Source organism: Mus musculus, chromosome 7 (assembly GCF_000001635.26).
Source record: "Mus musculus strain C57BL/6J chromosome 7, GRCm38.p6 C57BL/6J".
NCBI classification, from domain to species: Eukaryota; Metazoa; Chordata; class Mammalia; order Rodentia; family Muridae; genus Mus; species Mus musculus.
This window is the reverse complement of record NC_000073.6, coordinates 136,907,864-136,923,685: the sequence shown is the minus strand read 5'-3', so window position 1 is coordinate 136,923,685 and position 15,822 is coordinate 136,907,864. Positions and strand designations below refer to the sequence as shown.

The window sequence follows — 15,822 nt, the reverse complement described above, 5'->3', positions numbered from 1 at the left end:
ACCCAGGTCTACTCTCTGCCTCTACCCCTTCTCCATATCCTCATCCCCTCGCCCAGAGAAACTCCCTTACACCAGATCTGTTGTATGGTGTGATTGCTCAGGGGGATACCTTGGGGATACCTATGGACCCACCAGGTACCCCCTTGCCACATTATAGATCTGGGCTACAGAGCATTCCCATGATATTTTGGCAAAGAATGTGGCTGTTTTCCACCCTTTTCCTAAGTATCTGCCTAAAGATAAACTTGGCAGAGGAGATTTCAAGACAGCCTAATATTGACCCTGTCTCTTGGTTACAAACAATCACTCCCATGCAGGTCTACAGAGAAAAAGAGCAAGCGGGAGCAGAAAAACAGGATGCACAGTTTGGAGAGAAAAAGAACACAGACAAGCTTCATGCTCCAGGCAAGGCTTGTGCTGGAAGAGAGGCTGCAATTGGTAAGGAGATTAGCCCCATTAAGGAGAGACCTGATTCTTAGCAGAAGAAAGGAAGGGTGTCCTCAGGATAATATCCCACCCAGCTAAGCACCCAGCTTATGAACGGAAAGCCTAAGGCTGTTCTGTTCCTACAAAGCAAGAGCATACAAAAGCTGCCACAAATGTGGTTCAAAGGATGCAGGGTTCATATCCCAAACTGGCAGCTGAACGTGGCAATGTTGCTCAATGGTTCTGGCTTTAGAACCATGAAGAATGCATGAGGAAAGTGGTGGTAGACTCTTCCTCCACAGCTGTAGAGTGCTTCTGAGGCCAGATGTGTGGCAGGGGAGTTTGTTCCTAAAGGCAGTTGGCTCTGATAGGCCACTGTGGGAAGCTGTGCAAATGAAGCCTGGGTTGCAGCAGAGGCCCCAAGATTTGACCAATGGGACCCCAGGCCCCAGGTGATGGCATCCACCTGCCCATGCATTTGCAGAAACTGACCTGAACCTACCTAGGAATTGATTTGAAAATTACTTTTCTCAATCTTCAAGATTTTGTCTATATTTAACTTATGATAGCTTTAGGCAAAAATGTATCAACCCATTTCTTTTTGAGAAAACTGGATTAAGGGGTTCTAATATACTAGATATTGAACAAATGACAATTTCTAAATTCATGCTGGCCTCTCTAGCAAACAGAAACAACCCAGGAGGGACGAGGAGAGGGAACCAAATGAGCACAGGGTGACCATGACATGTGACAGCTGCAGTTAGAGCATCCAGGCACAGGGTGTGGACCTCCCCTCATAATACCAGAAAAGCAGACGACATGGCTGAGTGCTGCCTGAGTGGCTGCAGGTGCCCAGTGCCCCTAATGGACATGAAGAAAGCATCTCTAGCCAAAGTCTTCCTGAGGAGGAGTCCAATGGTGAGACTCAATTCAGACGAGTTCAGTCCGGTCTCAGACCGAAAAGGACCAGGCTGTCATGTGTGAGAGGTGTAAGAATATGACAGGCAGGTTGGAGCCCGTGCTGGAAGGAAAGGTTCTAGATACTTACAGATACCAACATAAAATAGGAAATGAGTGTTTATGAAGTATGTAAATAAACAAGAGTTAATGATGAGAGAAAGAACAAGCAAGGAGCCACAGGAAATCAAAACTGCTCACAGTCAAGAATTGGATTTCCACTCCATACCACAGACGAAAATTAATTCCAAATGGTGTACGTACTTGAATAGGAAGAGGAAAATTGATATTTCTACAAGAGAATATAAAGCAGCACTTTTATGGAGGAAAGGGAAGGGCTCTTGGAAGTAAAGCACAGAATGTGCAAGTTTTAAAGGAAAAAAACCCAAAGCCAATTATATGTAACTATATTAAAACTAGGAAATCTTACCCACCTAAGTTACCATCAAGAAAATGACAAAGTGGATCCCTTACTAGGGATCACTGACAATGAATTAAAATCCAGAATATATAAAACAGTTCTACAAATGAATAAGAAAGGACAAGTCATTAGAATATGGGCAGAGGGGTATGTATGAATACGGGCTGGGGACATAACTACGTCAGCAGAGTGCCTGCTAGCATCCATGACGCTGTGGACTCCATCTCTGGCTCCCATCAAGTCCAGGTGTGCACGTGATCCCAGGACTCGGCATGTAAAGGCAGGAGGATCCCAAGTTCAAGGAGCTCCTCAGCTCCATGGCTAGTCTGAGGCCAGCCTGGGTATGAACAGGCATCTCACAGAGGCAGAGTGCTGACCTGCTGGCAATGTGGAAAGAGGTTTCCGCCTCCACCATTGGAGAAATGCTAGCAAGAGCACGCTGAGGTACCACATCCCCATGCAGATCACAGTGAGATCTTTCTTGCCACACAGTAGGCTAGCAAGCATCCATTGTAGGGTAACTTTAGGAATGAATCGTTAATAGGGTCTCGTCGGCTTTAGCTGTTTTCACAAAGTGTGGTACCACAGAGCCACTTCAGGCCAACGACTCTGCCTGAGTACACAGAGGAGAGAAACTGTTTCACTGTGTGCTAGAGCCACATGCCAGAGTCATCACAACTGTGGAGCCTAGAGAAACCTGGGGCTGGTCCAAATGTCTCTAACAGGGGAACAAAGAAGGATGCCATCAAACCATATGACAGTCACAGAGGCCAGTGTCACAGTGGACAGCGGGTAGCACACAGAGACTGGCCAAATGCAGCTGTGGATGAAGTTCTGAGAAACAAGCACATATAGGTAAACTACATAAATATAACTTTCAGACCAGTGACATCATAGGGGTGGGGCCAAGCAGAACAGGAAGCAGAGCCTACCTCACAGGGTGGGTGCTGTGCTAGGCATTCTCCAGCCAGTGTCCTAGGATTTATAAGATCTTGTGCATTCTCTAGCATGCCTGGGACAATGTATAACTTAGCAAAAAAGGACAGAGAAGAAAAGAAGACAAAAAAGGAAACATAATAAGACGTAAAAGAGCTGGGGGCCGAAGGAGGTCAAGTTCACAAAGACAACAAAGTCTAATCCTATATAACATGAGCATTTCATGTGAACCAAGATATTCTCGTGCTCTCTTCCTCTGTCTTCTCTCCTCTCACCTCTATACACACACACACACACACACACACACACACACACACAGGATCACTGTATATACAATATAAACATTATGTGTAATCCAAAACCTTATAGGAAACACCCTCCCTCTTTTATTTCCATAGCAACCAGATATACAACATCCCAGGCATTCATGTCTAATGAGAGTCATGCTTAGAAAGTCAGGTGATCACCCAGGTGTGGTGGCTCCATCCTGGAACCGGATTTGTGGGGGATGCGGCAGGAAGACAGAAGCTGAAAAGAGGGGGTGGGAGGGGGAGAAGTCATCACAAGGAAGCATAATACAGCTCACAAAGACAATATTATCTATGTTCTTTTTAAAAAGTACATTTATCTGTTTACATACCTATTTGTGTGCATGCACAAATGTGTGTGTGTGTGTGTTTATACACTATGGAACCTCACAGGATCATGTACAGGAGTTATTCTCTTCTTCTATCATCTGGTTTCTGAGGACCCAACTCAGTAGGCTTGTGGCAGGAGCCTTACCCACTGAGGCCTTTGCTAACCCACTGCTTATTGTTCAGAAAAACCATGAGCTCATTGGCAAGCCAACCAAACCATTGACCTGACCCTAAAACGCTCACCCAGGATTCACACCCGTTCTTACTTTCTTGGGTGTATTGGGGGCTTTGTTACCTTGCCAACAGGAACCAAGTCAGGCCTGATGGTTCTCCTCCCAGCAGACAGCAGCATCAGGGCTGGACAGCTTTGGTACCACTTCGAGGCTGGAAAGATGAAGTCTGAACTGCTTGAGGTGGAAGTGCAATGGCCTGTGAGCTCTCCTATGCTTGTTCTCATGGAGGACAACATGAAAAGTAGAAAAGGACATGTGGGTCAACTGTCATCCTCTTCCCTGCTGGGACTAAGACGCAGCTGCAGTAGGTAAAGCACACATCTGAGGTTGTCTGTGATGGTGGATCTAGGGAGCACTGGGTCACTAGGGCTCTGACCTATCACTTTTTAGAACCTTTGACAGACTCCCTCTATGATGGTGTTATCTGCAGCAGGTGAAAGGCAGGAGGTGGGACATTTGAGGACCTAGGTCACTGGAGGTATGTCCTCAGGGGTTGTGTCTTGCTCTTGTCCTTGTCCGGTCCTCTTCCCGTAGCTTCTTTCTGTTGTTTTATCCATAAGAAATTGAAGACACCCTTCACCACAGCCCAAGTGCACAGGCCAAGCAACTGTGGACTAAACCCTGTGGAAGTGGGTCCCAAAGTAAACTCTTCTTTTCTTTAAATTGTTCTGTCAGGGGACTTGTTAGAGAAGAGACACGACACGGCAGAGAATGGTGTGACACTTGAAACTCAACAATGACCAGAAAAGGAATGTAAATTACAGACGACTTCCCTCCATCTCTGCATTCACATCAAGACCAAGCTGGACACGCCAAGCACTCAGTCCTATTGGGATATCTTGTCAGCCCCTACCCCACCCCCAACTCAATGCTCAGGCTGCTGTGTGGAAGAGGAGGAGAAACTGTAAGAGCCAAAGGGGATAGAAATGGTGTCACCGGACACAGGAGGACTGATGCATAACTGTGCAGTATGCACTGGGCCTGCACAGGGTCAAGCCAGACAGGGTCCCAGCTCCGAGAGGGGAAAGTGGGCAAGGACTTCCACCCCTAATCAAGAAGTTGCAACTGTTACTTGCTAACAAAGGAAAAATCAGCTTTTCCAATGGAAAGTTGTTGGGTATAGAATCCACACTTTAGGACAGTCCCAAGCCCAGGAGTAGCTGGGCAGCACAAAACAAACTCCATGGTTGGGGTTTGTTGTTGTTGTTGTTGTTGTTTGGGGGGGGTTGGTTTTTGTTTTTTTGTTTTTCGAGACAGGGTTTCTCTGTGTAGCCCTGGCTGTCCTGGAACTCACTCTGTAGACCAGGCTGGCCTCGAACTCAGAAATCCGCCTGCCTCTGCTGGGATTAAAGGCGTGCGCCACCACTTCCCGGCCCATGGTTGGTTTTCATAGATTTTTTTTTTTATCTTATTTTGTCTATAATCTTTGGGGGCTGGAGGTGGAGCAAGGTTTTTCTGTGCAGCCATGGCTGTCTTGGAAGTCACTCTGTAGGTCAGGCTGGCCTCAAATTTACAGACTTGTGCCTGCCTGACTCTGTCTCCTGACTGCTGGCATTAAAGGCGAGTGCCACTACCTCCCAGCTAGCTTTGTGGTTTTGTGGAGTTCTTTGGCATTTGTTTTTGTACTAGAGGGAAAGAGAACATAAAGTTGGGTGGGAAGGGAAATGGGGAACAGTTAGGGAGGGAGGATAAACACGATCAAAATATATTTTATACTATAAAAATTAATTTAAAAAAAAGACACTGAGAAGAGCAAACTGCTAGGAACAGACGGCTGGTACCAGAGAAGGTGCTGCTCAGGGGTTAGCACAAGGATCTACACTGCAGTGCCATTGCAAAGATGATTCATCCCCTTGCCAGGCTGCATGCAAAGTCTTCCTTACACAGAATTCGTGGAGAACGGATCTCATGGCCACTTCATCTAATGTTCAGGTGCTACGTGACTTACACTGGGGTCTCAGAAAACACAGGGTAACCAGCAGAAACCTAAGTCACACCATCACAGGCTGGGAGCCAATGCGATAATCTATATCATACACACCATATCAACACACACATTCATATACATATATGTGCACATACATAAATGCATACACATGTGTGTGCACCCATCCATCTGTGTATGTGTGTTTGTGTGTGTACCTGTCAAATCAAGTCATTGCCCTAATAGTTAGGCTAACTTATTCTGGATGAAAGCCTATTCCAGACCCACCTAATAATGCTTAAAATTAAGCCTTGAAAGCATATAATGTGACTTATCTTTACCAGAGCAAAGCCCTTTATAAAATATAACATTCAACAACAGCATTGTAGATACCCTGGATCCACTAATACATACATACATAAGGACATGTATATTCAGGGCCCACAACTAAGAGAAAAATTACTCAACAGAACAAATCCCTAAACGTAGAAGAAAGAGAAGTAGGCCGCATCAATGGCACTTACACAGATGTGTCACAAGAAACACACTGGCTGTGATCAAAAGGTTAGATGAGGCAGAGGGGGTGGTGACAAGTATCTCTCTTTACTAGCCACATGCTAAGAAATAATGAGGTGAAGAAGACATGCAGATGTCACTGAGACGGGAACAGGACCATGAAGCTTGGCACAGAGTGGGGCTCTCAGGGCTCAGACGTGAGGGGCGTTAACCGCTGAAAAGCCTGACATCACAGACACCAGACACTCAGTGGAGCCCAAGCAGAAGAAGATGCCGACAAGTACGCCAGGCAGACAATCCTACGGCTGAAAACAAATGACAGACAGAACTGAACTGCGGCTGGAGGGAAGGCACAAAGATAAACCCCGCACCGAGGCACAAGATGAAGAGTGAGAACAACTGACTATCTGAAGTTATGTCAGGAAGGATATGGTGGACGGACAGTCTTCCCAGCACTTCAGCCCAGAGTTCTGTGAGTGACACAAGGATTCGGGGAAGCAAAGATCACTTTAGAAACAGCAAAAACAGAAGTGAGATGACTCATGCCTGCAGACCTGCACCAAGAAGTACTAAGTGGATCCAGATCGTTCAGGTTTAATCTCTGAGTGTAATACACACACACACACACACACACACACACACACACGTATATATATGACACACACACACATGCATATGCATCCTGCATATATATCATACATGTGTATCCACACATACACATGTATATACATGTATGTACACATGCATACTAGATTAAAATTAGGATCTACTCAGAGCTAAAGTAATGGAAACTTCCAAGTAAATGAATTTTATATTTTTAAAAGACGACTACTAGTTGGGCATCTTGGCCTACACCTATAATCCCAGCATGCCAGAGGCAGAGGCAGGAGGATTCCTGTGAGTTCAAAGTCAGTCTGATCTACAGAGTGAGTTAAAGGACAGCTAGAGCTATATAGTGAGACTCTATCTCAAAGAAAGAAAGAAAGAAAGAAAGAAAGAAAGAAAGAAAGAAAGAAAGAAAGAAAGAAAGAAAGAAAGGAAGGCAAGGGAGAGACTGAACCCCCCACATACACATAAGAGACAACAAAGGAACAGGGGAGCTGCTTCAGCCAATAAATTCAACAACTTAAACGAAAGGGTCAAATGTCTTCAAAAATACAAAAAGAAAAGAAAGAAAAAAGTCTCAAGAAGAATAAGTGGTACAAACAGGCACATACTAGGAAGAAAAATGGTCCTAGATTTGCAGTAAGTACTTGGAGAAGACTGCACGCTTAAACAGCTTCCCAGGTAAACTCTAGACAACATTTAAAGGTAAAACAATACCAGCAGTATGCAGAAGGATGCACTCGTGCCAGCGGCCTCACCTGCATCCTAATCACAAAAGAGGCAGGCCTGCAGAAAGCCATAGGACTGTGCCTCATGGGGCCTGATGGAGCAGAAGAACAGTAACTCCTCAGGACCAGGTGTCTAATAGGGACCTTCTAGGGACTTGATCTTCCACACATGGACTTTTGGGGATGTTCATTTCAAACTACAGTAATCACCTAATACTAAAGTCAGCACTGGCAGATGGAAGATGGGAAGGCACAGGACTGGATTCCACCCTGCCACATCTCAAAAGTCGGCCCCTTGTAATGGGGCTCTAGGACAGCCACATGCACCTGAAAGCCTAAATTGCTGGTCCCTTTTCCATCTACTCCACTGAGCAAGGCCAGCTTCTCTGTAGGCCTGAACCAAAGCCACATATCCAGGCAGTCTGAATACAGACGCTGATCTGAGCACCTCGCTGCTGTCTATCTAACCAGATATTAAGAAGGCTTGAAACAAAGGCAGACCAGTAACACTCCTGCTGCTAATTGCTTTTTATGGAAAATAAAACTGCCTTCCACTGAAAAATGCTCTTTATGCAGAAATCGAATGGGTTATGGCTGTTCACATGAATTAATAAATACTTTTCAATTTCTCAGTGTTAACTCTAATACAGCAATAGAGTCGGCCATCTGTACCTCCACATTCAAGGATTTAGCCCACACATTAACTGGAATTTGGGGGAGGATATTACGTGTACCAAACATATATAATTTTTTCCTTATTGAATTTCCTTATTTATTTAGATAGTTATGTTGCAATGGATGCTTTTAAAAATTTAGAGGGGGAAAGTCGTGAAGACAAAGGGAACAAAATACACAGTATACATATATGGAGGTATGAAAAAAAACAAAATTTACTAATAAAGACAGAAATTTCTAAGTGGTTCAAAGCCCGATGGAAGGTATGATAGGCTAGGCACAAACGCCATGCTTCTTTACAGAAAGGATCCCTGGAGGTTGGCATGCGAAGGCAGACCCGGGCCAATTGTGTGAAAACTGAGCGGCCTCTGTGTACTGCTCACAGAAGCTCTTGGGAACCCTAACAAATTTTAAGAGCACAGACAAACTCTGAGACCAAGCTTGGGGTCCCCAGGCTTAGAGCACTCATCTGTCATCTCTAGCACTGTGCAACCCAGGACTTTTAAGGGACATAATCCCCTAACTACACACACGAGCTCAGTGGGATACCCTAGATCTCCCACTGGAGAGGGACACAGGGGTGGTGGTGCCTTGTCTATAGTCTCAGGAAGATACCCCTCACCCCACTTTTAAAAATGCCAAGACCTCCACCACTATGCACACAAACTTTCCCATAAAAATGTGATTAAATCTCTCTGGGAGGCATCTCCACACAGCACCACTAAAGAATACCACCATGCCAAGCTAAAGCTGGGGGTAAAAAAAGAGTCCTGTGGCAGAACGCATCAGTAGAGGAACACAGTTCCATACGAAAACGCTTAAAATACATTAGATTTTTTGGTCAAGATGAAAGACAAAAGGAAAAAAAAAAAAAGCAATCTATTCTAATTGGGTTCCCATGGTAACTGTACAATTGGGTTTTTCAATATAACATCCCAAAGGCCCAATGCACACTTGTAAAATATACTTCCAACAGCCCGGATTGTTTTTACATTGCAGCACTCCCAGGAAGATCAATTACTATCCATCCCCGCCCTAACCATTAGTGGCGGGAGACTTCAGCAGTACTTGCCATATTAACATAAGTCACATACTGAACACAACCTATCAAGATGATTATGTGGAAGTAATCACACACTTCAGGTTCACCAAACACACTCTGAGTAATAAGCCAATAGGAACGCTGTCCTGGAATCATGTTTATGAAATGCTAGAAATCAAGTCCAAGTACACACCAGGCCACTATTCCCCACCCCCCTTATTGATTCCCAGGATAAGCAGAATCAGTCATTAATAATTACATTAGAAAATGGCCCTCAGGGTTAATCATATTCTTGCCGACTCTCGGCTGTGGAAGTAAACAGTAAACAGCTGCTAATAAAAATAAATAAGTAAGTAAATAAATAAATAAATAAATGATAACCAAGAATAACTCAGCTCTGTATTTTAATATTCACAACACATTCCCCAACCCAGGGCTCTGGCTTCATATAGCAGTTTCTCTCTGGGCCATAATGGGCTCCCAACATAGGGCCTAGGGGCATGGTGTTCATCTATGGGATAGCGAGCAGGAAGCACTCGGAAATAGTATGAAAAAGCTTATGATCTGCATTCCATATGCAACACACGCACACAAATAGGAACTAGGGGTCTGGAGTGAGAACACTACAGGATTAACTTAGGAAAGACCGCTGTCCTCAGGTATGGAACAGAGGGGGGGGGGAGGCTGCAGCAGAGAAGATGGGTAGTCTAGATGACACCCTGTAGAGGGTCACAGGCCTCTTGGTCCTGGCTTCTTGATCCGGGCTTTTGGGACTTTTCCCTCAGTTTACGAGCCCACTACTCTTCTTAGCAAAACTGTCAAACTGTCTCTTTCTCTGACCTCGGGACATCCTCTCTCTTTCTTTGAAACCCTCCATTTGCCACATGTCTGCACAGCTAACATGCAGGCTTTTGGCCCCAAACTCATAGCCCCTAACTCCCGCAGGCACGGCTTTCCCCTCCCCCTTTCTCCAGCTCCCTCCTCAGCAACAGCTGCCAAGATTCCTAGCTCACCTGGCCTGCTGTTTCTCTAACAAACTCTGATGGTCCAGCAACTTCCTTCTCTATCTGTTGGTAAACTATTCTACTAATGAGCCTGAGAACCTACAAGAAGGACCCCCAAATTTTCCAGTATCAAGAGATCTATCTTCACCCCCAAACTCCAGCCTCCCGCACAATCACCATATTTGGTCAACTCTGGCTGGCAGAGCACACAGCCACACAGGCTGGCTTAAATGACAGGCACTTAGTCAACTCTGTCTAGATGGGACAACAGCTCAGAAGCTTGGCTACCTAGGCTCCTGCAGAGAGCTCTTTCCCTGGCATATTGGCAGAGCAGCTACAACCCACCCTACAAGGCCTGGACTTATGGGGCTGGGATCCACCTCATCCTGTGACCTCGCTTTACCTTAACAATCTGGCCATGCAGCTCTTCTGAAGACCTGGTCTCAAACACAGCCTCACTGCACACAGCTGTAACCGCTGACCCTGGACACAGTGAGACCAGAGTCCATGCCCAGCAAAGCACAGCCTGCGGTCACATTGTGTCCACAGTGCAGAAAGCTCCTGATCCAGCCTTCCAACACTGCAGGATAAACCCAGTACCAAGAAGGTGAAAGAAAGTGTAATGGAATGTTCGGGAAGGAGCACAAGGGTGAAGACATCTCAAACTTGAGACTGGGAAGGTTTGAGGGCTGACAGCAGAGTGCTTCTGGGTTTGGGTCTTGGGACAAAGGAGGTCATCAAAGTACAGAGAGAAGGTGACTCTTGAGTACCCCCCACACACACACACACACACACACATGCAACTCAGGGTCAAGGCTGGATAAGCAGAGGCTGATAAAGTGCCCACTGGGCATGCGTGGGGCCAGGGAGGTCCAAATGAGCCAGGTATAAATGCGCTTTGCCTTGGATCTGAGCAGGAGGGTCAGCTAGAGCTTGTCTTCAGCAGAAGAGAAGAGTGATGGGAAGGAAACAGGGCAAGTGTCTCTACACCAGGATCTCGCTAAGCAACATACTGTACTGGGCAGCCATGCTCCACACTTGTACAGAATTTGTGAAGTCTGGTATTTCTAGAAGCTTCTAGGTGATTCCAGGGAAAGAGGGCAGTAAATGGGAATGGAAACAAGGCATGGTGAGGCTAGAGCACAAACCAGTGTTCTCACTTCAGACTTCCTCTTCCATCCCACTCGAAACCCAGACCCACCTCAGGTCCACACAGGCCTCGGTCTCATACAGCCCCTATGCCCACAGCACTCTGGATTCCCAGGACCTTAAGATACACACAACCCACAAGGCCCATAGAGAACTTGGACTCACAGGACTCCAAGACCACAGCAAAAGAGTCTGCATGGCCCCACAGCTTAATATACCCTGGAAACAGTTAATTCCTCAGGAAGCCTCATTCTGAGCTAGGCAGAGTTTTTTAAGCCCCATGCTTTTGAAGACAGAAAGAAAACAAAACTACTGAGCTAGACTCAAGACCAAGGGCAACTCCAGCTAGTGACAAAGTCACAACCATCACGTCCAGGAGAGCTGGGGAGTGAAAACTTTAGCATGCCAGCGACCCCAGTATGCCTGAGATGTATCTAGCTTATGATTGAAAGGCCCACTTACCTATGTCTGGTCCCCCACATCCAAGGAAAGGCAGCAACTCTCAGAACCTGCCCTCTTAACCCGGTCAGGAGGACGGATAAGCTTGATAAGATTTACCCATGTTTACACCTGCTCATCTTTCTTTAAAAAACTTTCTGGTTATCTGTCAGAAGCAGCATTCTGAAAGCAGCCTCCCCTAGTCTCCTGACTTTGACCCAAGGGGACTCCGTTCCCACCAGCTACCAGTCAGTTCCCAAACCCCTGCTCAGCCCAGAGACGGATGGGCTGGAGGAGGCGCAGGGAGCCTGTTAATCAGCAGAGAGCCCACACGACGCCCTGCATCCATCTGACTCGACAGCTTAATCTGATGCTAACGCAATGGTGACAGAAACAAATTTTTTTCTGCACAATAAAGAATAGTACACCTGGGTCTTCTTGGGATAGCTGGCTAAATTCAGTAACTTTTGGAAATATATCATTTCTTTTCTTTGCCCATTATTCTAGAAACTTCCCCTTGAGTGCTAGACGCCTTACTAACAAGAACAGCAGCGTACCCAGAACAGAGCTCCTACCACCGCTGTGCTGAGGACATGACATGCTTGCTCATTTGATTCCCTGTCACCTGACACAGGCACAGGAATCATGGCTGGCATTATCTTAACTAGATGACAATCTAGGAACACGGAGATTCTCAATCTATGTTTCTGAGACCTTCCATGAACTCTGGCATCTACCACATAAAGGAGTACAGCCTGTGGGCTCCAGCTCCTCTGCACCACTCTGACCCAACCATGTGTCCATTTACCACACCGACCCTGATCTCCCAAGGCTCTACAGCTACAGTTCCTGCCTCCAGAGACCTCTCCCCAGATCTCCCAGTGGCTGCCTACCTCTCACGCTTAAATCTCTACTCAGAAACCATACATTCAGAAGGGCTGTTTCAAACTATGATGGTTTAGATGTGAAGTGTCCCCAGAATACTCAAGTGTCAAAAGTTTGGTCCTCAGCTGGTGGTTCCAATCACTAGAATATGATTGGATCCTAAGGGCTCTGACCTAATCAATAGACTCATCCACTGATGGATTTACACTATGACAGTACGAGAAGGAAAAGACTCATTGGAAGTAGGTCACTGGGGCATACCCTGGGAAGACACTCGACTCTACCCTATTTCCCTTTCTCTCCCTCCCCCACTTCATTCTGTCTCTGTTTCTTGACCACCCTGATTCTCTACCTCTGTCAGAGGCTCAGAAACAACGGAGTCACTCACTGGAGGCCTCTGAAAACATGAGCTGAAACAAACTTTCCTTTAAATCATTCACTTGGGCTCTTGGTCACACACAGCACACACATACACACACACAAAGAAAAGGAAAGAAAGGAAAAGAAAAGAAAACAAAAACAAAAATACAACGCATACAAATACATTCCACCACTAACACCCCTCCATGAAGGCCAAATTCTCTACTGTCTTCCTGATGCCCTCACCAACACACAGAAATACAAATACATATCGTCTACCCAGTCTTATTGACCCAAACCTTCAAGAACACAGCCATCTAAGACAAGGGCTAGCACAAGCCTGCTATGTCTTCTCCTATGTACTAGAACAATTTCACTGTGCGGTACGGGAAGGTAGTGCCCAGTGGGAAGGCTTTAGACTGTAGGGAACAACTTCATGGGGTCTTTCTCTCAGAAATAGGTCAGTGCCTGCACCCCTGCTTTTCAACAGGAGTTGAAGCAGCACAAGGTCCTTACCACCTATGACCCTGATATCCAGCATCCCAGCTCCAATACTGGGAGCCCAAAAGCTCTTTCCTTATACACTACCCAGTCTCGGGTATTCTGTTACAGCGCTGGAAAACAGGCCTCTGACCCCACTGGCCCTCAGAGAGTATCTTCCTGCATTAGGAACACCAACAGAGCCCCACAGGAATCGACCACCCAGTGGGAACTTCCCATGGTCTTTATGTAAGCAAGGCAAGCACAGGCTCTAGGTTTAATTTGCACTCTGATGTGACTGTACACCTAAAACTTGTCAGTGTGGTTTAAGGATTCCAGGCCTACGTACAGGAAGTACAGGTTGCCCCCCCACAGAGCTCAGACTGGGGGTGGAGGTGCCTGTTAATGAGCCGCCTTCCTCCCCGCTGACATCTCTGCCTGAATGAGCAGTTAAAATAAGGCAATCTCCCCCCTCAGAGCCCAAATGCCAGGCAAGGCAGACAGCGTGCTTCTTCAAAACCCATGTTAAATAAAAGAACATCCGCCAAACATTTCCTCCTTCCAGAGCAAGGAGAATGACCCCGGCTAGGTGGTTCTAGCCTATAACCCCACCCTTTGGAAGGTAGAGACAGGAGGATTAGGAGGTCCAGGTTATTTCTTGCAGACATGGTGAGTTCGAGGCCAACCTAGGCTACATGAGACCTGTCTTAAAAATCAAAGCAAAATAAAAGAACAAAAAGAAACACAGAAAAATGATCTTATATGCAGTTGTCTTTTCTAACTCGTCTCCCCAGTCACATGTACCTCTCAGTCAGCTGACAAGGTTGTTGCCACAACCTCCACAGGTACCACCCCTTCACTGCCAGACCCCACATGACCTCCACAGGCACCACCCCTCACTGATCTTCCTAGGGATCACAGCAATGGCCTGTTATCCCCACACCCCTCAGCATGGGACAGGCCCCACCACCTCTCCAGCCCTCCTCGTTAGCTACCCCTACACTCAAACTGAACTCCCTGCTGACAGGCCCCAAGATACACCCCAGAGTTCACTGCCCAGGGCTCTACCTGGAATCTCCCACCCCTGCCCCCAACATCCCCCATCGTCAAGAAATCTCAGAAGCTGCTCCAGAGGCCCGCGGACAAGGATTACGCAAGGGTCCTTGTCCAGCGGAGAAGTGGTAAGGTCCATGGCTAGCGCTTGGATGCTCCCTTCCTCCTCCAGCCCCAGTGCATTTGCTCTCCACTCACTAATGGGTGTGGGGCAGAGATGGACCACAGGAGCCAAGTGCCTACAGGCAGGGTCTTGCCATTCCATCTGCACTGCACTCATCCCGGCTGAAGTGCTACACATTCCTCATGGGGTTCTGAGAACCATCATTAGGAGCAGACTCAGATACATGCTTTGCTTCTTTGCCAAGGACAAAGACTGGTGACACTGGCCAGAAGCCTTCATTGAATACACAAACATGTCTTTGCAGATATCCTGTTCCTCCGCACAAAGGCTTTCCAGCACCCTCTCAGCCGACTCCCAGCAAAGAAAGCACCACACAATGGCGAGAAGGAACCTGCCTGTGGTCGGCCAACACATCTGAGTTACAGAGCTCTCTGTCCCATGTACCACTGAAACCCAGCTTCGTCACATGTAAAGAGAAAAAAGAAAGCTACTACTTGCCCATTCTTTCAGCTACGACTGAGGCTTTGGTAAGATGAACTACGAGAGAACACAGCCAACCTTTAGCTGGACCGACATATAAAGGCTTGGAATGCAGTTCCATACAACAGCATGTCACAATGTCAAAAAGCTGGACACCATGGCTAGGTAAAGCAACACAGAAAATATGCCTTCAACATTCCACAATGACATGTGACACCCAAGGGTGAAAAGCCACTTAAATAAAATCTATTCCCTACCCGCTAAAATGTGTACAGAGCTCTGATATACTGGAGGTTCAGGGAGCACACGCAAGCTACTTTCCTGTATATCCTGGCTTACAGTTCTAGGGGATACAATGCTCTCTGGTGGGGAAGGCATGGTGGTAGGAGGTGGCTGATCACACTGTATCCATAGTCAAGAGGCAGAGTAATGAAGGCTGGGACTGCAGCCCATGGAACAATGTCACCCACATTTAGGGTAGGTCTTCTCATGTCAACTCAATCTAAAAATTCCCTCACAGACATGCCCAGAGGCGTGCTTCCTCTGGAGATTCTAAAGTCCATGAAGTTGACCATCAAGATTAAACGTCACACACCAGGTATGGTGGTACACACCTTTAACCCCAGTACTCAGGAAGCAGAGGAAAAGGATCTCTGTGAGCTGGAGGCCAACCAGGTCTACATAAGAAGATCTAGGCCATCCAGCACCATATAGTGAGATACAGACTTGGAAAAAAAAAATTAACCA

At 46.5% G+C, this 15,822-nt stretch overlaps 1 protein-coding gene across 4 annotated transcripts in view; it reads right to left on the bottom strand.

Annotated features, from left to right (window-relative positions):
- The window catches only part of Mgmt (O-6-methylguanine-DNA methyltransferase), a 233,731-nt gene that overhangs the window by 204,508 nt on the left and 13,401 nt on the right, over nt 1-15,822 (bottom strand). The window contains exon 2 of one of the 4 annotated variants that reach the window (XM_006507406.2): nt 3,674-3,830. The exons of 2 other annotated variants lie outside the window; for them this stretch is intronic. In XM_006507406.2, coding sequence (XP_006507469.1) covers nt 3,674-3,730 — 57 coding nt within the window. In that variant the 5' untranslated portion in view covers nt 3,731-3,830. Of the gene's footprint in view, nt 1-3,673; nt 3,831-10,509; nt 10,589-15,822 lie in introns of those variants that run through there. One more of the 4 variants, NM_001377037.1, reaches the window with a different exon arrangement.